We start from the raw sequence: 27,992 nt of genomic DNA on the forward strand, positions 1-27,992 counted from the left end.
CTTAGTTGAAATTTATAATTTAATAGCCACATATAGTTAGTGGTTACCATAGTGAACACCACAGATGAAGATGACACTAAAGGAGAGTGTGAAATTACCCAGGGAGCTCATGAAGAGTATGAAGACGGTCTAGGATAGGACTTGAGAATAAATATACAGCATTAATTTCTCATAATGTTACTTACTTGAGGGACTGTTTATTTGTAAATGAAGTATTTGGAATTTTTAGAAGAGTACTCAAATGAGGCACACATACTCTATGCTATCATTAATACAACTAGTTAAAAGTGGTAACCTTCTAATATACCTCATGATTGCACAGCAAATTACAGTGAGAAATATCTAAAGTTTAGTCAAGTTGGCTGAGAAGCAATATATGCGTAAAGCTGGCTGCTTCATCTTTTAAGAGTTATGTAGACTTTGCTGTCAGAATCCATTCTCAGCAATAAAAATCCTTATCAAGTACCATTTTAGGTCAAACAAAGGTCTTTAGACAGAAGCAGAAGAATCAATGCTAAGTGCTTTTGACTATCAGTGGCAGATGTGAGAGAAAAGTAGTAATTTTTCTTTTAAAGAAAGAAAAATATAGAAGAAACATAAGGGGATAAGTTAAGGAAAAGGAAGAAATACATGTAGTAAGGATGCAATTGACTGTCTAATAAATGAACTAGGAGTTATAAAAGCAACACCAATGTCACAAATGCTAAAGTCCAAAAATTATCAACAGCCTGGTAGCAAATTTCTAGCATAAACAAGCATTTTTTTAACCACCTTAAATTATGCCATCAGTTGATTTTTACTGCATATATTACATTTCCTTGTATTCAAAAACTTGTGAGAAAAAAATTGTGAGTATAGCAGAAATTAATGATCTTATACTTTGACCAAGAACAGTTTAATTTTATCAAGATTACAAAGCAGCAGTACCTGTAAGTCGAGGGATAATTGTTTTGTTGATGACAATTGGCAAGATTTTCTTATCAGAACTATCTTCCTTCTTTGAATGTTCCACACTGCTATTCATAAATTCTTCTATAGATGTGAACCATGGCAACTGTTTTAAACCTACGGAATCAAACTTATAAATAAAATTATCAAAGTTGTAAATAAATTCTTAAACATTAGTTTATCTTTAATGGTTAACTTTTTCAGTAATCACCAGAGCTTTCTACGGATCAGAGAATAATCCCATGTTTTAAGTCCATGTACACAGCACTAGACCCCCAAGGCTAGCAAGGATGACATGACGAGGACAGGATGTCTAAGCCATATGCATCCATTTCATACATTCATGCTTATGACAAATATACCAAAAATGCCCACATTTGTTCAAAGCCTACTACATGGCAAGTACTGTTAGGAGCAAAATATACATTTGTAAGTATAGCACTTAAAATAGCCATGGAATTCATTTATAAAAATTCATTTACCTTATGCAAAATTCACTTCTGCTCCCTCAATTCTCACAGGCACAAATGTGTATTTTGCATGTGGTTTAGCTTAGTAGGCAAACTGCAGACAGACATTTACTACTTGTTGAATGAATGAACAGATCTGTGCTACGTGTAACAGAGAACTCCATTCAGCTTGAGTGGTTAACAACTAGGCTGCTGTCCCACCAACTACCTACCACTTTCTTAGGGACAAGCTTGGTTCCTGTACTATGAAGACTGCATGCCTTGAACTTAACACAGAGCCAACAGGCATGCATGACTAGGGCAAAGAAAAATAAAAGGACATGGCTCCATCCTTTACTTTGTAAAATCTTTACCTTCAGCTCTCCTCTCTTCCTAGAATTTTATTTTCTCATTCCTGTTTGTTTACCAGTAGGCATACCCACATGGACATCTGCTATCATTTCGTTATCTATAAAGTGAAATTCCCTTTAAAACCTTTTCCCTCTCTGAAAAGTCCCCATTTCTATTAATGGAATTACCATTGTTCTAATAACCCAGAATCCAAACCTTCGGGCAGGCCATATTTGGATATGGCGTGTTAGGGTTCTTGTCAGCAGTTTAGTGATTCTTACTTCATAACACCTCCTTTTTCAACTCTTTTTCTCTTCCCTTTGTCACTACCACCCCATGTAAGGAATTCATCACCTTGGACTTGGGCTACAGCAAATCCTTCCAATATACAGCTCTACCTCTTACCTGCCTTCTCTCCAAGTTAGCCTACTGCTAGGACTTCTGAAAACATTACTTTCATCATGTCACTCCTTGAATAATTTACCGAAACAAGTTCATCTCTTAATCTAGGATCTGAGCATCTGTGCATTTTCTAAATCCTAAACTGTATTTATGAAATACCTTTTTCTCTCTCTCCCCTCCTGTTTAAATCCTATATACCCTTCAAATCCCCATTTAAATTCTTCCTCCTTACTGCGTCTTTCCTAACCAACTATTCCCAACGTATCATCTCCAACTTCAGAACTCTTGGTACCTATGTCAATTTCCCCAGATTGTATAATTCTTAAGGACTAATACTACCTTTACTTTTTTTTTTTGAATGATCTTAAACTTATCATAAAAGATGCTAAAAAAAAAAAAAAGTGTTTCCTTTACTGATGTTTAGTGCCCCTCAGGCTCAAAAATAAAGTGAGAACCAAGAAAAGATGGATGGAAACTATTACTCCAAAGCACTAATTATCAATTCCAAATGTAAAGGTGAGGTAATATTTGGCTAATCTGCTAACAAAAGAATTTAAGTAACTAATGTGATGAGAATTAGTTTTTCACATGTTAAGCTTAAATACCTTAAGAGGATTCCAATCAATCAACTGAACTCGTATTAGGGGATTTAAAAGCTTCGGTATGCATAAACTTATGAAAGCATCATAATAAGAATCAGGAAACTTCTCTCGCCATTGTTGAAATTTCAACAAAATGTTTTGGATATTACAAAAATCATCATGCACATCTTCAAAAATCTTCTTATGAACCTGTAAAATGTCACCTGTGAACAAAATGAGTGTATATTATGCATTTTACGTTTGTGAACTTTGCTTACTATAAACAGTCATGTATAACTGTGTAATCAACAGAGCTGAAAACTTTTCTTTGATATTAACATATACATTCATTTTTATTAAGCAATCAATTTAGTAATAATGGTAATACTGACCCAAAATCTACCATTTATTGAGCCCCAGCTATATGCCAAAACATTATAAATACATTATCTCACTATCTTCCCTACAAAGTAGGTGTTAATAGCCTACCTATTTACAGACAGAAACAAGCAAATAAACAACATTAGATTTAGGGAGGTCAAGGAATCTGCACAAGAACACAAAGAAGAGTCCCTCTTCAAACCCATTCCACTGACTGTAAAGCCCACAAATCTTTCAACTACACATATTTTACCTTCTCATAATGGTAAGATGGTTTTACTGTATTCAATTATTTTAAATAAAAAATGAAAATATAGAAAGTATGTAACGGAGAAATGAAACCAAAAATGTTCATGGTTCCTTTATAACAGGAGATGAGAAAGGCTGAGGGAAAAAAACCCTAAAGATTGTAATAATACTCACAGTGCTCCTCCATTTTATCCAATTTTTTCAGAGGCAGGAAGAAGTATTAAAGAAGATAAATACAAAATGTATTCCTTTTTCCCTGAAATTTTCCCAACTATTTTATGTAGCTTATGTATTTAAGGTCAATCACTGCAAAGCATTTCCCACCATTTCAATACTTCAAATCAAGACACATTAGAAATTTGGTGATTAACCTTGGCTTTTTTGGAAGTCAATCGTGTCTGATGAAGACAGTTCATCATCACTAGATGTCCCTTCCTGATGATCACAATTCCCAGAAAGCTCCCTTGCTTGTCTTCTTTGTGCCCTGTATTTTATGATAAACCAAAAATCAATTAAAAACAAGTAGCTCCTGCTGAAAGTAAATGCTTTAAAACAAAAGGTAGAAGTCATAGTTTATTTAAAATGCTCAGAAATACAGCATCATATTAGCACACAATTTTATGTTCATATTTTTGACATTTTAGCTTCATTAATCTGAACTGGTTGTTTTCTCTTTTTTTCTTATAACACATTGCCATTTAGCATGTTCCCATAGGCTACCCAGATTTTGAAGAGTGGGCCACAATATTATTAGGACTGGCTACTACTTAGCTGCAGTTCCCAGCCTGATAAGTGCCATTTTACCCATTCCTTTTGACTGATCCAAATATATCAGTGTCTTTAAATCCTGGCACTGAGGATTTAAATAAGTTTAGTTAAGGCTGCTTAACTACATTTTGGTTTTACATCATTCTCTCAAATTAATCTGTTAGGTTATGGTTAAACTATACCACATGGTTAATTATATATGAGGAGTGAAAAATACTTGCTCAATGACACTTTAAGTCTTCACTTTATATAGCTACCTTCGAGATGCAATCTCTTCTAAAATCTGTTGAGTTTTTTCATCTATAGCCAAGGTTCCATTTGTTGATGTCTCAGCTTTGCCTGTTTTCAAAAGAAGTGAAACACTTTGAAAATAAAAGTTATATCTTGGGTGTGTAAACACATATGTATATATAAACACACACATACAATATGCTTAAATTCTGTATTTCATCATGCAATGAAATTGCCATGTTAACTTCCATCACAATATTAAGCATTGAGTTTGCAAGCCTAAGAAAATGTACTTTGGCTGGGGACGACAGTTCAGCATTTTAGAACAGTAATAAAATCCGCCTATAAAGTTTTCTTTCCCTCATATTCTTTTTTAGCAGTTCTCACCAGTTTTTTCTGTCCCTATAGCCAAATGCTAGGAATATTTGCATTACCAATATGTCATTCATACTATTTCCTATGTTAGTATGTACCATAATGCATGACTGACTAAATGTCGTATGTTTGAAAGTCATTTTGCTTTTGCTATTATCTGCTGCTTGGTTATGGTCTTATCACTTTCACTATCCCCTGACAGCACCTTAATCAAAGAAAGGCATCTCTGAAAATACAGAACTAGATTGAGAACTAAAAGGTAGCATTCTAATTTTATGTAATGAGATTTTATAGATAATTCTATACTGAAACCAATCAGAATTCCTTTAACCTCCACAACCAATCTGTGGAAGGGCCATGAAAACTTTATACATAATGTTAGATTTCTGATAATCTATAGATTCATGTAAACTCATCTCAAAACAGTCATTAAATGGCCATATAAATATATTGTCTCAAATACTAAGTCATTAGGAATTATATTATTTATTTTTTAGTCTTAGACATAATTTAAGACATTTTGAAACTCTAATTCTAAATGTTTTGGGGGTTTTGGAAGGGGGTAGGTGAAAGGTCAGTGGGAAAATACACAGAAAGCATTTTTTATACAGGAATAAAAATGTTTTTATTCTTCAGCTGATAATTTAGCTTAATGAATAATAAATCATACTGAACATGAAAAACACTAACGTGATAACTGTTGTAAATACGCTGATTCATGTTTTAATTCATCTTGCCTGCGTTTCAAAAAGGTCATGGCTTGTTTTAAAAGGAGAGCATGCATGGATGATTCTATTTCTTGGATGCTGATAATCTGAAATACACATAAAAGTAACATTTTGTGGGTCATCAATAATGAATAATAAAATGTTGTATTTATGTATTAGCATATGTATATGTTCAATACTCATATAAAGGAACATATTATCTATCACGTCAGTTAAAAAACGTGAGGAACAGACCTAGCTGCCAATATTTTAATATTAATAAAACCAGAAAAATCAACTTATCAAATTACTATACTAAAACAGCTACACACATGTCACGAAACCAAATGGGCTAGAGTCAGGAGCATGGGTAAGAGTGGATAGAAAAGAAGGATCGTCTTTGTTTGAGATAGAAGATGAGGAGGAAATGATGGGTGCAGCCAGGTTTTACAGGCTGAGTGGTCAGATTGTGGGGAGCACTGAGGAAACTGGTAAAATTATAAAAAATGGAGAACACAAGAGACCGAAATAGACAGATAAGAAAACTGTGGAACTGAGTGATCAATTGAAATTGGCATTCTTACATTTCTTGGGTAATTTTCCCAACTCCAATGATATATCAATGTGTAAGATGACAAAACTAACAGTGTAATCCTTCAAGCATGAATGAAGAAAGTTACACTGTAATAAATACTTCAGAAAGTACCTAGTGATACTAAAAGATAGTCAACTTAAAATAATAGTAAATAAAAAGTAATTCAAAAAGTAGAGTACATTTTTAAAATGGTTAAAAAAAGGACAACTTAAGAGCCCAATATAAAAACTGAGTATGTGTAAAACAAAAACAGAAACCATAAAGAGAAAAAAATGTTTCATAAATCTGATTAACATAAAGATTTCAAGACATCTGGATATCAAAAAACCATTGCAAACAAAACCGAAAGACAAACAAACTGGAAAGTTTATCTACATCAAGTAGGATAAATCATTAAAAATTTTAAGCAACAAAGAATTGCTCACAATATATGGGGAAAAAAAGGAAAAAAATTCCCATTATGAACCAAAAAAATAACATGGCAAAGGAGACAAATAATTCATGAGAAAAAATAAATGTGTTAATAAAGCAAAAGGTTTGCCTGAGATCAAAATATATAAAAACAAAAACCATTTTTAATGTAGTAAACTAAAAATAAAACAATCTTTCTGGAGGATAGTTCAGCAATGTTTCATAAGCCTTAAAAATATTTAGAGCTTTTGACTTAGTAATTCACCTTCTAGGAATTTTTCTTAAACAGATGAAAATTTTAACATAAAAACTTACATACAAAACTTTCTAATGCCTTAACTATCCAACATTAGGGGAATGCTTAGTATCATAGTATATCAAAAATATGTAGGAAAAGCACTATAGGAAAGCATTTAGTTGTAAGAGTTAGGCTTTTTGTAAATCACATGGTAAGGGAATTTATGCATAAAAAGGAAACGTAAATATTTATAGCCATATACCTTTTCATTTAGACAGTCAATTAAATTTTCCACATAAATTTTCATGCTTTTATAGAATTTAAAATTTAAAGCTTGATTTGATGAATTCTCTAGGTTCTGGATGGTACTCTTCGAGCTCTTCACATCTTGTATATATTTTTCATATTCCCTTAGGTGTGAACGGTGAGTATCCTGTAGTAATGTTAATCTATTTAAATAAAATAAAAAATAAAAATTGATTTATTTTTCAAACTTTTATTTCTACTATACTAAATACCATGTTTCCCCGAAAATAAGACCTAACCGGAAAATAAACCCTAGCATGATTTTTCAGGATGACATCCCTTGAACGTAAGCCCTAATGCGTCAATTGGAGCAAAAATTAATATAAGACCCGGTCTTATTTTTGGGTAAACACGGTAGCAGTCTGATGAAAGATTTTTCAAAATCACCTTATAGAGACCACCAAGAAAATTGCCAATCACATAAACTTGGGCTTATGAGACTTGTGTGCAAAGGAGAGCATCACAATGAAAGCGGTCTCAAAGGAAGAGGTAGGAAAGGACACTTAGAGGTTTTTAGGTGCTCAAGCTAATCATGGGGTAGTTTTAAGTCCTTTCCTACCTTTCCTTGAGCATAAATGCTGAGTTATATGCAACATTAGATGCAATAGCTGTAATTCTAGCTCTTTCAACTGAAGAAGGAATATCAAAAGGGCAGTAACAATAGTGAAATTGTCACAAAAATAATCTTAAATCAAGGCAATCTCATCATTTAACATTACTACTGAAAAAAGAATGATGTAGAACAGATGTCAGAAATCTTTTTCTGTAAAGGTGCAGACAGTGAATATTTTAGGATTTGGAGGCTAGACGGTTGCTGTTGCAACTACTTAATTCTGTGTTGTATCATGAAAGCAGCCGCAGACAATACATAAATGCATAAGCAAGGCTGTGTTCTAATAAAACTTTATTTACAAAAACAGGCAGTCGGCTGGTAGTCTGTCTACCCCCTAAAATACAGATAACCTAATATTTAAAAACTAGTACAGATGAAGATTTTTCATATATTTATTTCACTATAAAATGCTACAAAATATCGCTTTCTGTCAAACCATTTAATGGAACAAGACATTTAACGGAACAAGACCATATGATCAAGACATTTTGGCTGCGATATGATAAAAGTATGAAGCTACTTTAAAGCTGATTTATACAAAAGATACAGGGGAAGAAAATTTTAACCTATTCCCAGGTATAAAAGAGGCAATGAAAATGTTCTTTAAAAATATTTGCTCTGACAGGAGAAACAAACTCTCTCCTTGTATCAAATATTATAGGAACTAATTAGACTCTTACTATCATACTTATTCTTTCATACATCTAAAGATGTATACTAGATCCTTAGTAAAACAGAAAATATATTTAATACAACCTATCACAGGGTTTGCCTTATTTTTTAGCAAAAGCATCACTTATATTGAGATTAATACTATTTAAAAAGATAACTATTAATAGCAGTAAAATAAAGGTTAGCTGTGTTTCAGAAAGGTAATCTGTATCAAGAGCCATAAAAATATGCATAACTTTTGTCAAGGTCAACTTTCCTTGGAAATTTTTTTTAAGAAATAATATAACAGATTAAATGATCTACAGAAATGTTCATTTATCTGTAGCACTATCTAAAATAGAAAAAATTTAGAAATCAAAATGTCCAAAAAATACTTCAGTTATGTCAAATGTTAACTTAAGTATTTTATGGATGGACAAATGTTACTATTATGCTTATAATTTTTTTATTGTACTTAAGAACATTTACCATAATTTACAATCTTAACGATTTTAAATACAGTACAATAGTATCAACTATATGCACATTATTGTGTATCCAATCTCTAGAACTTTCTCATCTTGCAAAACTGTAACTTTATACCCACTGATCAACAACTGTAATGCTGCAATTCTAGCTCTTTTCCTTTCTCCCCCTTCCTCCTACCCTTGGCAACCACGATTTTACTTTCTGTTTCTAAGCATTTAACTACTTTAGATACCTCATCTAAGTGGAATCATGTAATATTTATCTCTTTGTGACTGGCTTATTTCACTTAGTCCTCAAGGTTTATCCATGTTGTAGCATGACAGGATTTCCTTCTTTTTAAGGCTAATAATATTGCATTGTATGTAAATACACCTTTTCTTTATTTAACTGTTGATGAATAGGTTGCTTCTACCTCTGAGCTACTGCAACTAACGGCTGGAATGAACATAGGTTACAAATCTCTTTTCAATTGTTTTCAATTCTTTTCGCTATATACCCCAAAATGGGATTGCTAGATCAGATGGTAGTTCTATTTTCAATTTTTCAAGAAATTTCCGTACTGTTTTCCATAGCAGCTGAACTATTTCACATTCCCACCAACAGTAAATTCTCTTTTCTCTACTCTTGTTAATTTTTTTTTTTCATAGTGGTCATCCTAATGAATATGAGGTGGTATCTCACTGTGGTTCTGATTTGCATTTTCCTGATTAGTGATACTGAGCCATGTTTTCATGTTTGAGAAATGTCCATTTAAGTCCTTTGCCAATGTTTTTAGTTGGCTTGTTTTGTTAAGTTGCATGAGTTTTTTATATATTTTGTATATTAACTACTCGTCAGATACATCGTTTACAAATATTTTCTCCCATTCCATAGGTTGCCCTTTTCACTCTGTTGATTGCTTCCTTCGAAGGATAGAAGCTTTTTAGTTTGTAGTCCCTCTTGTCTGTTTTTGCTTTTGTGCCCGTGCTTTTCTTTTTCAAATTGTTTTGGTTATTAAAACCAAAACAGGGCTGGGTCCTTTGAGATTCCATATAAATTTTAGGATTTCTTTTTTCTATTTCTGCAAAAAATGCCACAAGGATTTTGGTAGGGAATGCATTACAGCTATAGACTGCTATGGGTAATATGGACGTTTCAACAACATTGTCTTCTAATCTATAAACATGGGATATTTATGTATATCTTCAATTTCTTTTAGCAATGTTTTGTAGTTTTCAGTATACAGATCTTTCCCCTCCTTGGTCCTAAGTTTTATTCTTTTTGATGCTATTATAAATGAGAATGTTTTCTTAATATATTTTTTGGATTTTTAATTTTTAGTGCATAAAACTGACTTTGGTTGATTTTGTATCCTGCAATTCTTCTGACTTTATTAGCTCTAATTACCTCTTTCATTTGTGTTTGTGTGTGTGTGTTTGTGTGTGTTGTGTGTGTGTGGTCTCTAGGGTTTCCTACATATAAGATCACATCATCTGTGAACAGAAATACTTTTATTTCTTCCTTTCCTATTTGGATGTCTTTTATTTTTTTTCTTGCCTGAATTCTCGGGCTAGGAGTTTCAATATTTTGTTGAATAAAAGTAGCAAGAAGACGTATCCTTGCCTTGTTTCTGATAACGGAAAACTTTCAGTTTTCACCACTGAATATATTAGCTGTGGGCTTCTCATATATATAACCTTGATAATGTTCAGGTAATTTCTTTCTATCCCTAGTTTGTTGAGTGGTTTTTTTTTTTTATCATGAAAGGGTGTTGAATTTTGTGAAATGCTTTTTCTGCATTGAGATGACCATGTGATTTTTGCCCTTCATTTTGTTATGTGGTGTATCACAGAGATTGATTGTCATATGAATCGTCATTGTAATCCATGAATAAATCCCACTTGGTCATGGTGTATAATCCTTTTAATATGTTGTTGAATTAGGTTTGCTAGTATTTTGTTGAGTAGTTTTGCATCAATATTCATCAGGGATATTGGCCTATAATTTTATCATAGTACCTCTGTCTGGGCTGCTCGGATCAGGGTAATGCCTATCTCACAGAATGAGACTGGAAGTATTCTGTTCAGTTTTTGGGAAGGGTTTGAGAAGGAATGATGTTTATTCATCTTTAAATGTTTCGTAGACTTCTCCAGTGAGGCCACCTGGTCCTGGGCTTTCTATGTTATAGGTTGTTGATTACTAATTCAGTCTCCTTATTATTAACAAATTTGTTCAAGTTTTTTTTATTTCTTAGTGAATCAGTCTAGGTAGGTTGTATTTCTAGAAATTTATCCATTTCTTCCTGGTTATCTAGTTTGTTGGTTTTTCATAGTAGTTATCTTATGATCCTTATTTCTGTGGCATCAGTTGTAATGTTTCCTCTTTCTTATGTATTTTTGTTATTTGAGCCTACTCTCTTACCCTAAGAGTTTGTCAATTTATTGATTTTAAAAAAATTTAGTTTAGTTGATCTTTGTCTCCTTTTTTTCTGTTTATTTCTGTTCTAATCTTTATTCCTTCTTTCTGCTAACTTTAGACTTAGTTTGCCCTTTTCCTAGTTTATTGAGGTGTAAAGTTAGGTTTTTGATATGAGACCTTCTTTTTTAATGTAAGCAAATAGATTAAAAAAAAATCCGTTCAACCACTAAGTCTTTTGATTGTAGAGTTTAATCCACTTATATTTAATTACTGATATGGAAGGACTCACTATTGCCATTTAGTAAATTGTTTTTTTGTCTATTTTGTAGTTACTTTGTCCCTCTTTTTCTGGCTTGCTATCTTGTGTTTTGTAGAGTTTTTCTTTCTGTTGTACATCTCCTATAGGTATTTTTGTTTTCCATGGGGATTACAAAAACATCTTATAGTTCTAGTAATCTAGGAAACTGATAACTTCAATCAGATACAAAAACTACTCCTTTACATCTCCCCCTCCACCTCTTATTACTGATGTCCCACATTACATTTTTAAATTTTGTATCTATTAACATAGTGTTATAGTTATTTTTTGTGCTTTTCTTTTAAATTCTATATCTGAATTAAAAGGTATTTTCACACACCCTTACAGTACTACAGGACTCTGTCTATATATTTTTTACCAGAGAACTTTGTATTTTTGTATGCTTTGTGCTATTGTCCTTTCATTTCAACTTGAAGGACTTCTTTCAGCAATTTTTCTAAGGCAGGTCTAGTGGTGATGAACTTCCTCAGCTTTTGTTTATCTGAGGTCTTATTTCTCCTTCATATTTGAAGAACAGTTTTGCTGGGTGTAGTATTTAGTTGGCAGTTTCTTTCTTTCAGAACTTTGACTATATCATCCTACTCCCTTCTGGCCTATACTGTTTCTGTTGAGAAATCTGCTGGTGATCTCATGGGTCCCCTTGTAGGTGACGAGGTGCTTTTATCTTGAGGCTTTCAAAATTATTTGCCTTTAGCAAGTTTGATAATGTATCTCAGAGGGAGCCTCTTTGGGTTCATCTCATTGGAGTCCTTTGAGCTTCTTGAAATTGGATGTTCATTTCCTTCCTCAGGTTGTTAAGTTTCTGGTCATTGTATCTTGATATAAGCTCTCTGTTCCATTCTGCTTCTCTTTTCCTTGGACTCCCATAATGTGTATGCTGATGGTGTCCATAAATCCCTTAGACTTTCTTCACTTTTCTTCATTCTCTTTTCTTTATGTTCCTCTGACTTGATAATTTCAAATGATTAGTCTTTGAGGTCACTGCTTCTTTGTTGTGCTTGATTAAGCCCGCTGTTGATCCCATCCAGTGAGTTTTTCAGTTCAGTTATTGTATTCTTCAACTCCAGAATCTGTTTCTCTTCTACAGTTTCTATCTCTTTGTTGATATTTTGTTCATATATTTGTTTCCGTGTTCTCTGGTAATACACTGAACTTAAGAGGATTATTCTGAATTCTTTGTCAGGTAACTCATAGATTTGTTTCTTTAGGGTTATTCTGGAGATTGTTCCTTTGATTGGGCCATGTTTCCGTGTTTATTCATGTGTTTGGTTCTTCCTTTGCTGTGTTTTGTGTATTTGAAAATATACTTATGGGGAATAACTTCATATGGGGGGAAACTTCACCTGGCTAGAGGTTTTCAAGGGATGGGAGGATGGGTATCTTCTCAAACCTTTTATGGGAGATGCATCTTATCTAGGCTTCTACCTGAAATTTCCCAACTAGAGAGGTTTGTGGGTTTCTTTTTCAGGAGAGTTTGTAGTCTCTTGTTCCCTCTGGTGTTTATCTGTAGTACTGCAGCCTTTCTGGCACTGCAACAAGCCACTGAGCTTTCCTTTGTTGTTCGCAGGCCCCAGGCATCCAAGGTATGACAGTGCCCAATCAGTGCACTAAGATAAATGGGGCAGAAATGAGTCCCTTGGGCAGTCCCCCCCAAAAGCAAGAATGTTGGATGTCTGTTCCACTCTTTTTTTCCCTTTCCAATGGAGAAGCCATGAGTTGGGCCTATTCTCTCTATTATAAGCAGTGCTGGCTTATGGGAGGGGCTGATGCAGCAGCTGAAAAGAAATAGCGTTTCTTACCCATTACAATGCGGATAGTCTTGACTTTGAGCTTGCCTAGGGTACTGTTATTTCTGAACTGGTTTCTAGAGTTCTAATAAAGGCTTTTTAAAACATATTGTTGCTAAGTTGGCATCTCCATGGGGGAATGAGGTCTAGGGCTTTGTATTCTGGCATCTTGCTGCCATCATTCCCAGCATATTATTTTTTAAAATTAAAGGCTATTTAACAATGGAGATACTTATAAAAACATTAAGTAAAAAGCAGAATTTTCTGTTTATTGATTTTAACCATGTAATATATACCTGTTATAAAAAAAGGTAACACAGGTGACTTTTCCTGTAAATCTGTTTATATTTATATTTAATAACTTAAAAGATTTTATCTATATAGCGCTAATTGTTTTACTATTAAATGTCTAGGACAAATGTAAATTTTAAAATGAATATTACTTACCTAGTATTTAATTTCTTCTTTATAATTTCTAAATTTACTGGTGGAAATGAAACGGAAGTATCAAACTTCTTCACCGTTTGAGATTCACTACTGTGGGAAAGGTCTATGTCTCGTCCCTAAAAATAATATGAAAATTTATATTGTTTTCAACAGTCATTAATCTTACAACTATTAATAGCATAAAGGCAAACTGGATACACCAAGGTCTCACCAGCTCAAATTCCATGCCACTGACATTTTTCATAGTTACGATGTTTTTCAAATTCTCACTGTTTTAAAATTTAGAACTTTAAAATAAATTCACATGCAAGAAGCAAATTAAAAAATCTTCATTTTCACAAAAGTTCAGTTCTTAGTGTTTTTAAAGCTAGTTTTATTTATGATCTAATGTACTCTCAGAAAACTAAACACGTGTTTCCCATGACAGAGGTTGCCACTTAACTCACTAGACAAAGAAAAGTAAAATGGAAATCTGCTGGTGGGTTTCTAGGTAAAGCTTTTAATTTTGTTTAAGCTACTGTTATCTGGGTTTTCTGTTACTTGCAGAGGAACGCATTCCTAACTAATACATCTTGTAGAACATGGTATATTTCATATTACTGTCTTCTGGCTAATCATAGCTTATTACTATAATGCTTAGAATGTTGAAAAGCTTTTGAAGAACCTGTTTTAGACAAGGACATGTGAAGAAGTGGACCAGATAATCAGCCAACTTATTAGCTTAACTATCCCTTTTATATTTTTCATGAGGCACCATCATTTATCCTATCAATTCTTACCAACCCTTCCATCTAGCTCCAGTTATACCTGCAAATCCTCAAACTAATCAAACTATTTCAAATCTTCTGTCTTTACTCCTGACATCTTATTTTTTTCTCAGATCCCTTACCTCATAAACATCTTTCAAAGACCCATTCAAATATGACCATTTCTGTAGAGGCTTTTCTAAACCTCCCCATTCACCTTCCAAACTACAAAACTGACCATTCACTTGCTCTTTTGTACTATCTCAGGACCCTGTACACAGTTCTGTCATAGAAACTATAAGATTTCACTATAATCATTTTTTCGCTGTCTCTCCCCTGCAAAGATTGTATGTTTTAGTGCTTATCATTGTTAAGTGGCTGTAGAGGATGAATGGTGACTCCAAAAAGATATGTGCATGTCCTAATCTGCCAAACCTGTTACTACTACCTTATATGGCAAAGATGTGATTAAGTTAAGGATCTGGAGAGCAGGATCTTACCCCGAGTTATCTATATGGGCCCTAAATGTGAGTACACAGATCCACATAAGAGAGATGGAGAGGGAGTTCTGGGATGCAAGAAAAGGAAGTGATACGAAGATGTAGTAGAGATAGATATAGATAAAAGCCAAAGAATGTCACCAGAAGCTAAAATAGTCAAGGAATAGATTATCCTTGAGTGCTTTTGGAAGATGTAGCCCTGCTAACAACTTGGGTTTGCACTTCTGGCCTCCAGAAGAAGTGTGAGAAAATAAATTGCTGTTGTTTTAAGCCACCAAGTTTGTGGTAACTTGGTAGGGCAGTTACAGGAAACAAGTACAGTGGCATGTAGCAAATCTTCAATAAAGGAAACACTACATGTACCCATATGAGTAATAAAAATGCAAATCAAATAGCTTGAGATTCCATTTAAACTTGCAGTTTCAACTACACTTGTACCTAAAGCTGGCAAGACTGTGGTGAAACATTCCCATAGCATTACAGACTGATCTGAATTTTCTTTAGAAAGCAACAGAGAAAAATTTAGTAAATGCCATAAAAATGTTCATCTCCTTTATTAGTAATACTACTCTTGGCCATCATCCTAAGAGAATAGTTCAAAATACACATTTGAATAAAAGATAGAAAAAAAGGGAACAAAAAGATAAGCAAGTATTTACCAATTCTTATTAATAGTAAGAAAAACATTCAGATTCCAAATAACCTAAAGTGTTCACCAAAAAGAATGGCTGAGAAAAATCATGATTCACTGACTCCAATAACTATTATGCACTTTTAGAATCAGTTACTATCATAACTATATAGAAACAGGGAAATATTTATAACATGTCAAGCAAAGAAACCAAGATTCAAATCTGTACGCATACTGTGCATACTGTCCCAAATGCCTATGATCCCAAACTGTGCCAGGCATCCCAGTGAACTCCACGGGGTGGTATGACGTATTTAAAATTTTTCAGGGAAACACAATACTCAACATTTGTTGGACTACTAGTCCTAATTATAATTTGTTCACAGTTGCAACATTAGATTGTGCTACATTCCTTTTCATGAAGTCTTATTAGCGAAGCTGGATTTTGGGCAGACAATATGATAAAAAAGCAAGTAAGGACAGAAATTTAGTGTGGAACAAGAAATGATGGCAGCTTCCAATCTGATTCCAAGGTCTGAGAGGTCATGCAGCACCCAACAGGTACACACATCCCATTAGTAAGTAACTGTAGTTACTTAAAAATGAAAAGTCTTTCTCTTCAATTTATCTGTATTATTTTTTCCAAATGGATACTAAGTTATCAGGACATAAATCTTATTAAGTTCTTTGGACCTAACTACTAAATAAATGGAATTGTTTGGTAACTTCTTTTGGCTGATGCGCTCCATGCTAAAATTATAGAGATACTAAGGGCTCCATGAATGGAAAAGTTTGGGAAATTCTGACATGTGCTTTGGGAACTATGACTGCAATTAAACAAATACTTCAAATAAAAAGGAATTACAAATTTGGGCAGTAAGAGTAAGAACTGTGGCATATTTTTTCTCAAAGTATTTTTTTTTTAATGCTGTTGCTATACTGATTTTACTAAAAGGGGGGGTGGGTGGAATCTAAGCCTGTTATAGTCATAAATATAGTCACAAATCATTTTTCTAGAGAGTTCTAAATTACAATCAAAGGGCTACCTTTACGTAGTTTCTTAGTTTTAATAACATGGAGATTATACTTACTTAAAAGAGCAAATATCCTTTCAAAGCATTCTTATTAAAAAGATTAAATGAAACCTTAGATCTGTATACTATTATAGAATTTATAAGCACTCTGATTTAGATCATTATAATTTTAAGCACTGCAGCCTACTCAGGTAGCATTATCATTCCCATTTTATTGATGAGAAAATTGAGATTTACAAAAATTAATAAATGATTTGCTCAAAGTCATACAAATCTTTATAGAGCACTCACAATGTCAGACACTGTGGGATATAACATGAATAAAACAGTTAATAATTCTTAACCTCATGGAGCATATATTTTAGTGGTAGTGCCAGAACCCAAATCCAGGACTTTTGATCCCAAGTACAATATTCATTTTGTTCCTGAGTTTTGTTTTAAACTTCACTATTTATTTGTTTCAACTTCATATTTATACTTACCACATAATATATACCGTCAGTTACTGTACCATTAAAGATGAAAAAGATAGGGTACTCTCAAGTGGCTTGTAATATGTGGAAGGTGTTCATAAGCTAGTGGGCAAGGAACATACACGTATACATACATAGTATAGAGGGTTGAATGGTGGTCTCCCAAAAACATGTCTACGTTCTAATCCCTGGAACTTGCAAAACTGACCTTACTTGGAAAAAGGGCCTTGGTAATTGTAATTAAGTGAAATATCTCAAGATGAGATCATCCTGGATTATCCAAGTGGACCCTATATTCCACAAGTGTCCTGATAAGAGACACAGAGTAGAGGCACAGAGAAGGCCATGTGAAGGAGGTAGAGGTGTAATGCAGTCACAAAGCAGAGAACACCGGGAGTGACCAGAACTTGGAAAGGCAAACAAGAATTCTCCCCTAGAGCCGTCAGAGGGAGCATAGCCCTGCCAACACCCCTATTTCAGACTTCTAGCCTCCACAACTGTGAGAATAAATGGCTCTTCTTTGAAGCCGTCAAGTTTGTTTAATACAGCAGTTATAAGAAACAAATACACATAGTATAAAAAATTACCTCTGTGATTTTAACTGCTTTCCTCATTTGCTGCTCTTCCCAAATATCCTGATTTTCATCTTCCTGGCTTTCTTCACTTGTCTCTTCATTTCTAGTTGCTAGGGGGGAAAAAAGTTCATGTATAAATATTCAGTATTTTTTCCATTCCAATAGCAGCAGCCAACACTTTTGGGGGGCTTATACCGTGCTGGCTTAGTAGCCCTTTACATGTATCAACTTATTCTTCACAATAATTCTGGGAAGAAGGCAGTATTATCACCCTCATTTTATAAATTAGGAAACTCAGATATTAGAAGGTTAACTTGTCTGAGGACTGTATTGAAGCTGGGACTTGAATCTAGCAATCTGACTCAAGAAACTGCATTCAGCATCAAACCGTCCCATTCAAAATACTATAGACTTATGAAAAAAGCTTGGAAAAGATGAAACATGTGGTTTCTCTTATCTGAGTTTCTCAATTATACCTGAGAATCTAAATATTTAAAAATAATTTCTGGGTTATACAAAACCAAGTCTCATTCTATTACTTGAAATGACAAAAATTTTGGTAAACATTTATAAATGAGAAATGTGAAAATGGTCCTTTGAGAACTAAAGATTTTTGTTAAGAAAATTATTATAACAGGGAAGATTTATACATGATACCTAAAATCTCAGTAGATGCTTCCACGTTAAAAAAAAATTTATATAGGTGACAATGAAAGTTTTCAATATCAAAAGACAGTATAATTTTTTTTAACCTGTCAAAACAAGTGGAATCAGATACATATGCTCTTTGATAATAACATTTTGAATATAGACATGTGTTTTAGAGGCCATAATGTCACTGACTAAATTGGAATTAAATAAAAACCAACTTTAACACCCTTTAGAATATGAAACACTACACTGCATTTTCATGGAGACTTTATCATATTATACTCTAATAAAGATGCCTAATACTCATATATTGTAAATAAATTAAATATTTACTTGTTTCTTCAGCCATTCTTTGTCTAAGTGTTTGAGGCTTTGGGGTAAATAGTATTCTATTTTCATGGTCATCAGGCTCACTCTCAGAATCTTCATCACTGTTTTTCTTCATACCAGAGATGGTGGAAGTATGTTTTACATCCAAAGAAATGTAGTCCTCTTGGGCCCTAGCTAATTCACGTTTTCTGCGGGCTGCCTGAATAAAAGCTGCATCAGGGATATTTACTGAAAGAAACAAAAAGGAGGACATTGAAAACCAAGCACAAACAGACATAAATATTCTTCACATTTAAATAAAGAAAAAAGACACAGTTTTTCACTTTTTAAAATTATTTTGAAATGAACGTAACTAAGTGTCTCCAAATCTACATTAGTAATGGAAGGAAATTATTTTGATAGGGATTAAATTACAGAAATGAACCAAATCCAGAAGTATTAGAAAATATATTGAAACCACTGCAATTTATCTTTTAACTCTTATTTATTAGACGTTATTGCTGACTTTTTGTTGAGGGCTAGCTATTTCTCATTTCCAGAAGCTCTGAGGTTGTCAGGGTAGGATATGGAGAGGGCTGAGTATGATGCTGCTCAGTCAGTGACAACTGCAGAGGTTAGCATGACGGGTGATAGACAAGTCTGACATACAAAGTAAGAGGGACACTATACTACGATCCATTCCTCTCCTTTGGGCATCCAGGCATATAGGGAGTGAGAAACAGACTACAACCAGCATAGAGCCAAGTTAGCCTTCAAGGTCCTGTGGTGATGCCCTTGTGAATAAACGTGAGAGGTTAAAAAGTATAAAGGAAATAGGTTCACTTACCAGGTGAAAAATACTTATGTGACATCTTTTAATAGAGCCGTTTTATTTTTTTCTTTATTTAATACAGTATAAACCTCACTAATATGTCTTCTTCCAATTCAAAACAAGTTTCTTCATGCATGATCTAAGCTGAAATTAATCTTTACCTTCTGAGAAAAATGGTTTCTCAAGTAAAATACTAAGGTAAACAAAATGGCAAGAGAAATTTTCACCATTGCAAGCACTTCAAAATATTAATTAGGCATGTTAAGTCACAGGCTCAAGTAAAATTTTCTAACCTTTCCCATAAATTGGTCTAAATTCTTTAGGATATAAATAGAAAAAAATGTGATGTGCTTGGAGATGCAGAAATGTTCCAATTTTTGAAACAGAAAAAAAGAGATTTCAGAAATCACAGACCAATGTGCTTGAATTAAGTATGAAGCAGTAGGTGGTAATCACTAGAAACCAATATATGCTCATTAAAAACATGGAATATCAAATCAAGTGATTTGCTTTTTATAGAGTAGTGCTTATTTACAGACTAGTATCAGAAAAATGATGCAAGTCAGGTGTCTCTTCATCCTCCTAAAGTATTTAACAGCTGCATATTTTCCTTGTGGATAATGTTAAAGTATGTGGGGAAAAAAAAAATCACATAATGCACTGGATTCTTAACTGGTTGAATAACCAAAAAAAAAAAAAGTTGATTATGAAGCAATGTAGGGATCTGTGAGAGGATTCTGCATTTTTGTCTTATCTATTTTAGTGATTTTATTGTGATGTGACTGAAGACAACATGTCTTTAAAGCAGAGAGATAGAGCTAATATAACCTAAAGCAGAATTAAAATTCAAAACCATCATAAGTTACACTGGCATTTCTTGATCCTGGCTACACATTAGAATCACCTGGGAAGCTTGATAATCTACTGGTACCCAGGTTCATAGCTCAGAGATTCAGATGGTCTGAGGTGGAGCTGAGCTGAAGTATGTTTTTATAGCCGTCTAGGGGATTTTAATGTGCAACCGGGTTTAGATGATTTGCTCTGGTTCAAATACCCAAGTGTATGAATATAGCAACAGAAATACTTGAGTTGGAAGTGATTCACCTGCAAATGACTTGGTAGGGTTTAATGAATAGTCACAAGGAATAAACTCACTAGTGAGATACTAGTGCTACGTAATGCTAATCCTCTCAGGCTCAAAACAGAAGTAAAAATTCAAAAGAGTACTCTACCCTGACCTGTCTATATCCAACACCTAGCTCAAGGTTTCACACATAGCAGATGTTGGGCAGACATGGGATTAATTAACAAAGTAAGCATACTGCTTTATAATAATAAAACATGTTTTCATAGATTTATAACTCATAAATAATTTTCATGTGCATCATCCTATCTAAGGAGAAGAGGTTATATATCATGCCTCATTAGTAACCAGCAGTTTCTACAACAGTGAACATCTCAAGACAGATATTCCATTGCTGGACCATTCTAATAGTTCCATCATTTGAACAAAAAAATAAGTGTACTCCTTCTTCCACATACCAGTCTTTAAGTTACCACATTCCTTCTCATCTTCTCCAGAAAAAAAGAAGGAAAAAAGTGTTCGTCACAGACAAGTTTTCAACTTTCAATCAGTGTTTCTTAAAGCGGCTATGAGGGACAATTCTTCACTGTGCTAGCTTGTCCTGCTCCTTGCAAGACACTTAGCATCTCTGCTTCCAGGGCACTACATGCCAGCAACACCTCAGTCCCTATGATAATTACAAAGTATCCCACACATTTCCAAACATTATTTTCTCTCCTTAGGTGCACAGTGCAGCCAACACTTTACACCTACTGTCTTACATTGCCTAATCCACCATCTTCTATAACAGCACTGTTCAATTTGGTCATCACTAGCCATATGTGACTACCTTGTTTCCCCGAAAATAAGACCCGGTCTTATGTTAATTTTTGCTCCAAAAGTTGCATTAGAGCTGATTGTCTGGCTAGGTCTTATTTTCAGGAAAACACAGTATTTAAATTTAACCAAATTAAAAATCCAGTTCCTTATCTGCATTAGCCACATTTCAAGAGCTCTATTGCCACACGTGGCTAGCAGCTAATGTACTGGACAGTGAAGATACAGAATTTTTATCATCATCACAGAAAGTTCTATTGGACAGCACTGTATCTAGAGTCTAGACGAGGCTTCACTTTTCTACTAGGCTTCAATTCTTCATATTGGTTTCATCACTAAGTATTTGCACCTTGGGAACTTGTATAAGAAAAAAACTTAGAAGCGCTACTGGTTCTTGTTATTTAATAAGTTAATAAATTACTACTATAAGTCTTTTAAAATATATTTTAAGTTATATTTCAAATTCATTTGTTTCCTTTATAAAGCTATGTATTTTACTTTATTTTCTCAGAAAGGTCTTAGGTTTCAAGAAACTGAAAAGAGTCCACAGCACAATTATACACCCATGAGCTAGAGTAAAAGGCCAGATAAATATTTTTGGCTTTGTGGGCCATAAAGTCTCCGTCAACTCCTCAACCCTGCCATTGTAGTACAATAGTATCCACAGAAAATTTGTAATTGAATGAGTGTGGCTGTGTTTTAATAAAACTTTACTAATCAGGTGGTGGGCCAGATTTGGCCCACAGGACAGGAGGTAATTTGCTGACTCCTGAACTGGACTGATTTTTCTAATACACAAAAATGGCCATGTCATCAAGTTGCATAAAATTTTCAGTAGTTCCCCCAAGCCCTGTATTATCTGACTCCAATTTGTCCCTCTGCTTGCTTTCTTTTTGTTCCTTTCTTAAACTCCAAGCACATATTTTCAGTCCAACAACTATTTTTAGTTCTCTACATATACTATGTTATCTTCCCTCGAGTTTTATACATGTTACATCCCGTACCTGAAACTTCCTCACTGACAAATTCTTACTATCCTTCAGATATTGGCATGAATCACCAAACATAGTACATTGGTTCTGTACCAGATTGTGAGTTTGAATCTTAGCTCTACCTCTTAGCAGCTGTCTGATCTTGGGCACGTTATGTAATGGAAAAGAGCAGTCAATTTTGGCAGTCTGATAATCATTAGTAATGACTTACTTGCCCCATACTTCACGAGAGTTTGTTGTGCCATCAATAATTAAGATCACTGGTATAGAAAATACTGTGTTAGAAATAGAGTTCTTAAACAAAATCACAAAATTACCAACCTATTGATGAAAATTCTTCTTCTAGAGAGCTAGAGCTATCGGAAGATGAACTCGGATCATCCTTACTTTCTGAGGAATGATGTGTTCCGTTCTCTTCATCTGTTGAAAGATCAACTGTTCCGGAATCTAACAGGACATTTTTTAAATATAACAAAAAAAGAGTCAAGATATTAAAATTAATAATTATGAGCAACATATGACATATGTATAATATGGTGTTTTAATTTTACTCCACATACTTAAAGTAGATCTATAGCTCTTTTTCCAACTTTCATTGTTTCTGAAACCAAAGGATGGTCTAAAAAATGTACAGTTTCCCCATTTGTACTATCTGCTTATTTAGTACAAGTCCTTTAAAGGATGCACTGAGGAGGGGGAAGGGAACATTAGAGAAAAAGTGAAGGAATATTTAAAATAAAAAAAGAAAAATAGTTGTAGTGAATAAGTAGAAAAAGAAAAAATATTAATGCACACTTAATATGTTAGGCACATTGAAATCTGTTTTACAAGGTTTATTTAGTTTAATATTCACAATTCTATAAAGTAAAAGCTATTACTGAGGAGGATTAGTGTCCTCATCAGGATTGGAGAGGCTAAGTAACATGTCTAGTGTCACAAAGTAAGTGGAGAAGCAGGGCTTTCAACCAAATTTCATCCAACTCTGCATTTACACTTTATGCATGTTATGTCATATTTCAGTGGCTGGCGGCAAGAACTACTATAATGAGCATTACAGTCTCAAGTTAAATCATGTATCTATTTCCATTGTGTGATTTTGGGAAGGACACTTAATCTGTCAATTAATCTATTAAACAAAGATAACATTAAGAGATAATACCCATAGGGATGTTGTGAGAATTGAATGAACAAAATGTTAAGGAGTTCATGGTATTATTGACAAGAAAGGACTTGTTAGTTCTAATTATTTTGTAATTTTTATGAATAACCTTGCAATTTAAGATTACATAAATAATACTCTTTATCTTAAAACTTTCCTTAAGTAGAAGACCTACATACAGCCCAAAAAAGTCTTTAGATCAAAACTTAAGACAAAGGAACATAGCTGCAGCTTACATCTTTCAAGCTGCTGCTATTTATGTGAACTCCTTCTTGTTCTCAAAATGGATTAACTCCAGAGAAGAGGTTTTCAGAGTATGGTACATCAACCCTTGGAGGTCTCTGTTACCTCTCAGAGGGTCTGTGAAGTCAAAATTCCTTTCATCATTATACTAACATTTTTTTTTTTTTGCCCTGTTTACTCTGTTGATATTTATATAATAAAGCAGAAGCTGTGCTGAGTAAAACTGCAGGCCTCTTAACATGAATCAAAACAGTGACACCAATATGTGGTAGCAACCACCGTATTTCTTCAACCATACATTGACGGGAAAACAGCCAGTTTCGCTTACGGTCCTCACTAAAGCAATAAAAATTATTAATTTGATTAACTCTTGACCCTAGAATAGGCATCTTTTTAATAATTTGTGGAACAAAATGGAAGCGTGCACAAAGCACTTCTGGAACGTACTGAAATGCAATGGTCGCCTCAAGGAAAAGCACCGGTGTAATCTGCAAGTTTAGCCACTGTCTTTGAGGAGGAACACCATTTTACTTGAAACGAATGACAAACTAGTTATTTGACGTGGATATTTAACAAACATTTTTTTCAAAAGTTAGCAAAGTTGTGCCTATTACTTTAAGAATTAGAGATTTCAAGTGAAAACTGGAATTTCGGAAAACTTATGTTCTCCCCTGTGAACTTGATAAATTTCCAATACTTAAAGATTGATGACATCAGTAAGAGGTTTTGTTTTTTTATTGATATTGTATAATAAAATATACCAACATTTGCAAGACCTGCAAACTCAGTGAACCAATACTTTTTAAACAGTCAAAGTGTGATGTTACCAACCACGCATAGGGAAAAGATCCATTCAAAATATAAAACAGAACAGTGGATTTTAATAAAAGCAATGCCACTCTTAACTGTTTTTTGGAAAACAGTTATTTTTCACAAAAATATGTTCCTTATCCTTATGTGTAATGGGTTAATTAAAAATGAATTATTAAAAATTTATCTTAATTTTTTAATATGGTAAATATTGATAAATATTATCCACTGAAACAAAAGATCGTTAGGATCTTTAGTCATTTTTAGGAGTATAAAGGAAGTAGTAAGACGGAAAGGTTTGAGAACCACTTTAGAAGGCAAGAGAAAAGGCAACTCCTGGGCTCAATTCTCCCTATTAAAGTTTAATCAGATAACTTACATAAAATAGAACAATATAAAAAGTTATCCGAAATTTAGACAAAACTAAGAAATCACTGAAATTCGTGGACTAAAAATAGTGGGGAGAAAAATTTTAACCTTAAGACTAACCGAAAACTACGTTTTTATAGAACACATTTAATGCAAACAACTTACGCTGCTTGAATCTTACATTTAAGGACTCAAAGATATTTAACAATTACTACATTGTATTTAACGCCATTATTAGTACGGTCGACAGCGTCATCAATCTTTTGTTACTTAACTGACATGTACTGTTATTTTTCTTATCTGTTTTCGCAAATAACTGATGAAAAGGAAAATAGGCACAAGAAAATGTCTCAAAAGCGTGTCACCTACGTTCTTCTAACGTATTATTCCGGCTAAGTGTTTTCTAGAAAAATAATTGGGGACGGTTCCGAAAGGTACATGCAACTGTCTTCTACCTAAAAGTATTACAAATTTTAACTCTTTTGTGACGATTTAACATAATCAAGTACTGCACTAAAGCTATAATTGGTGGTGGTCCATCTGATGGTGCAAACACAGACGAGCCCCCAAATATACAGCATTCTTACTACTCCGCCAGAGTCCTATGTGGAGATGCGGACAGCGGGCGAGTGCTCGCAGGCAGGCTGTCATGCTCACTATTTCCACGAATCAGCGTTGCTTCCGTCAGCATCACGTTATAGAAACCTCTAGAGAAACCCGCGGGCCTCTCCCCGCCCCACTCAGCTCGTCACTTTGGGCGCCCACCCCGCCGCTCCGCGTCACCTGGGACATCCGAGCCGCCATCCGCGCGAAGACCCGCTCCCGTAGCGCGCCGGGAACTCGCCCAGACCCGGCTGCGGCCCCGGCCCCGAAGGACCCGGACTCGATCGGCCCGTTCCGCTGCCTCTGCGCGGCCTCCTCCAGGGGGCGGCCCTTCCTCCGGAGCAGGGCCCGGGGCTGCCTGCTCCCCGGGTTCAGCAGGTGGCTCCTCTGCGCCGTCGCTGTCACTAGAGTCGGCTCGGCGCTGTCGGAAAGTCCTTTTCGGCCTGTGAGCCATGGCAGAGATCCAGATGCCTTGAACAGGTTCTTTTCCGGCCCACGCCAACCCAAGTCTACGACGTCCACTCAGGCGCGCGCTCCTCCCTTCCTCCGGACCGACACGTGCGCGCGCCCGTTGCGTGCACCGTTGACTCACGCTTCACCCTGCGCATGCGTGCTTTGCCTCCTCGGATCTGCTATCCCGAGACCCGTTCACAGCGCACGGGTCTAGGGATGCAAAGTGTTTTATTTACGCGGCCAGCTTGTGAAGAAGATCGTCAAGCGATTCCTGCATACCTCTGGGCTGCGTGCCATGGACAGCATCACTCACACGCTCTCCTTGTGCAAACCCTATCTGGGTAGTCGCTGTGCCCGCGTCCTGGACTGGAACCAGATCACCTGTTTTCTCCTTTATGGAGAGAGCAAAGTTTTCTCTCCAACCAAGACTTAAAACAACCAAACAAAAAGGAGTGTGTGTGTGTGTGTGTGTGTTGCTTCTGAAAGCTAAACAGTAAAATCTACGCATAGATAATAGGTGCACAAATAAGGAAAACAAACAAACAAAAAAATCAAATGATTGCTTCCAGGCTTCAACAGAACCTGGTTAAGGGCTTTGGTCCTCATGAAAATATTGCATCTGAAGAAAAGGGGGTGCTATTTAGAAAGACTCAGATAAAAAGGGCTACTTGCTTACTTCCTCATTTTAAACTACACTGGCTCCACAGGTAGGTCCTGCTCTTACTCACCTTGATATGCCCATACTTAGTGGAGATCCTAACTCAGAGTATTCATGGAATGAACATGAATTCAGTGAACTAAATGTGTGGAGGAGGCGATACTGAAACCCGAAAACAAATCCCTCTGTTTAACATGTTAGATGCAAATATGTTAGCTGACAGGTAATGTACTACTGAGACAGAAAGAAAAACTGTTATTTAAAACATAAACCAAATATTTGTTCTTAGGTAGAGAAGTGAGATAAGTGGTTTTCTCTGGGTATGGCCTGGCTAGAAGAGGATGAAATAGACAGCACCTGTTTAATAAAAGGAGAGGAACATTGGATTTCCTCCTCTGACCCCAGGGAAAGCAGCGTAAAGGCTCCAGGGTAGAGTTGTTACATTTAGAAAAAAATATAGGGTATCTAATAAAATTTGAATTTCAGATAAACAAGGAATAATTTTTTTTTTAAAGATTTTATTGGGGAAGGGGAACAGGACTTTATTGGAGAACAGTGTGTACTTCCAGGACTTTTTCCAAGTCAAGTTGTTGTCCTTTCAATCTTACGTTGTGGAGGGTGCCATTCAGCTTCAAGTTGCTGTCCTTTCAGTCTTAGTTGCAGGGGGCGCAGCCCACCATCCCTTTCAGGACTCCAGGAGTTGAACCGGCAACCTTGTGGTGGAGAGCTCACTGGCCCATGTGGGAATCTAACCGGCAGCCTTCGGAGTTAGGAGCATGGAGCCACTGGGTGGGCCCAAGGAATAATTTTTTTAGTATAAGTATGTCCCATCTAATATTTGGGACATACTTGCATGGAACATCTTGGAATTCCAATCTATGATGAAGAGAAATGTGGAAAAAATTTCAAGGGTAGAGTCTTGCAACCTGGGGCTGGTAGTGCTTCTGGAACCTGAGGAATAGTACTGGTCAGTGAGAAGTTCCCATTTGCAGGGGGTAGGGGGAAAAGGAACTTTTAAGACATAGTGCTGTTTCCCCTCAAGCCTTTAGTAAAACTTTGCGTCATACAGATTTGACTTAACACTGCTGTTGGGAATAAAGGACTCATCAGCTGAGGTCACGATGGTGGCAGTACCTTTGTGATGAGGAAAGGTGATGGCTCTTCAATTTCTGAGTTGAGAGTGAGAGAAGAGATATAGTGGATGACAGGAGAGAAGCAGGCTGCTGAGCACACTGGCTTAGGAGTTGCTATGAGATGGTCCCTTTCCCCAACTTTAAAGGGGGTAGATGCTTCACAGGGTTATGCATGGAGACAGGAAAAGAGCAGCCAGAGAGCAAGAATTGTATTTCCCCAAATAGC

The 27,992-nt window shown here is 35.1% G+C and overlaps 1 protein-coding gene across 4 annotated transcripts in view; it reads right to left on the reverse strand.

Moving 5' to 3' along the window:
• The window catches only part of GCFC2 (GC-rich sequence DNA-binding factor 2), a 44,036-nt gene extending 17,942 nt beyond the window's left edge, over nt 1-26,094 (reverse strand). The window contains exons 1-11 of one of the 4 annotated variants that reach the window (XR_012496408.1): nt 25,703-26,093; nt 22,660-22,785; nt 18,639-18,863; nt 17,667-17,764; nt 13,696-13,811; nt 6,949-7,135; nt 5,426-5,549; nt 4,387-4,468; nt 3,733-3,845; nt 2,756-2,955; nt 928-1,078 (exon numbers count right to left, since the gene is read on the reverse strand). Coding sequence is in view for 3 of the 4 variants with exons in the window: in XM_019719681.2 (XP_019575240.2) it covers nt 928-1,078; nt 2,756-2,955; nt 3,733-3,845; nt 4,387-4,468; nt 5,426-5,549; nt 6,949-7,135; nt 13,696-13,811; nt 17,667-17,764; nt 18,639-18,863; nt 22,660-22,785; nt 25,703-25,976 (1,696 nt within the window). In the remaining variant the exon portion in view is untranslated. Of the gene's footprint in view, nt 1-927; nt 1,079-2,755; nt 2,956-3,732; nt 3,846-4,386; nt 4,469-5,425; nt 5,550-6,948; nt 7,136-13,695; nt 13,812-17,666; nt 17,765-18,638; nt 18,864-22,659; nt 22,786-25,702 lie in introns of those variants that run through there. The other 3 variants (XM_019719681.2, XM_074332237.1, XM_074332239.1) reach the window with 3 other exon arrangements.
• Nucleotides 26,095-27,992: the final 1,898 nt, after the last annotated feature.

Source organism: Rhinolophus sinicus, linkage group LG05, assembly GCF_036562045.2.
Source record: "Rhinolophus sinicus isolate RSC01 linkage group LG05, ASM3656204v1, whole genome shotgun sequence".
Taxonomy (NCBI): domain Eukaryota; kingdom Metazoa; phylum Chordata; class Mammalia; order Chiroptera; family Rhinolophidae; genus Rhinolophus; species Rhinolophus sinicus.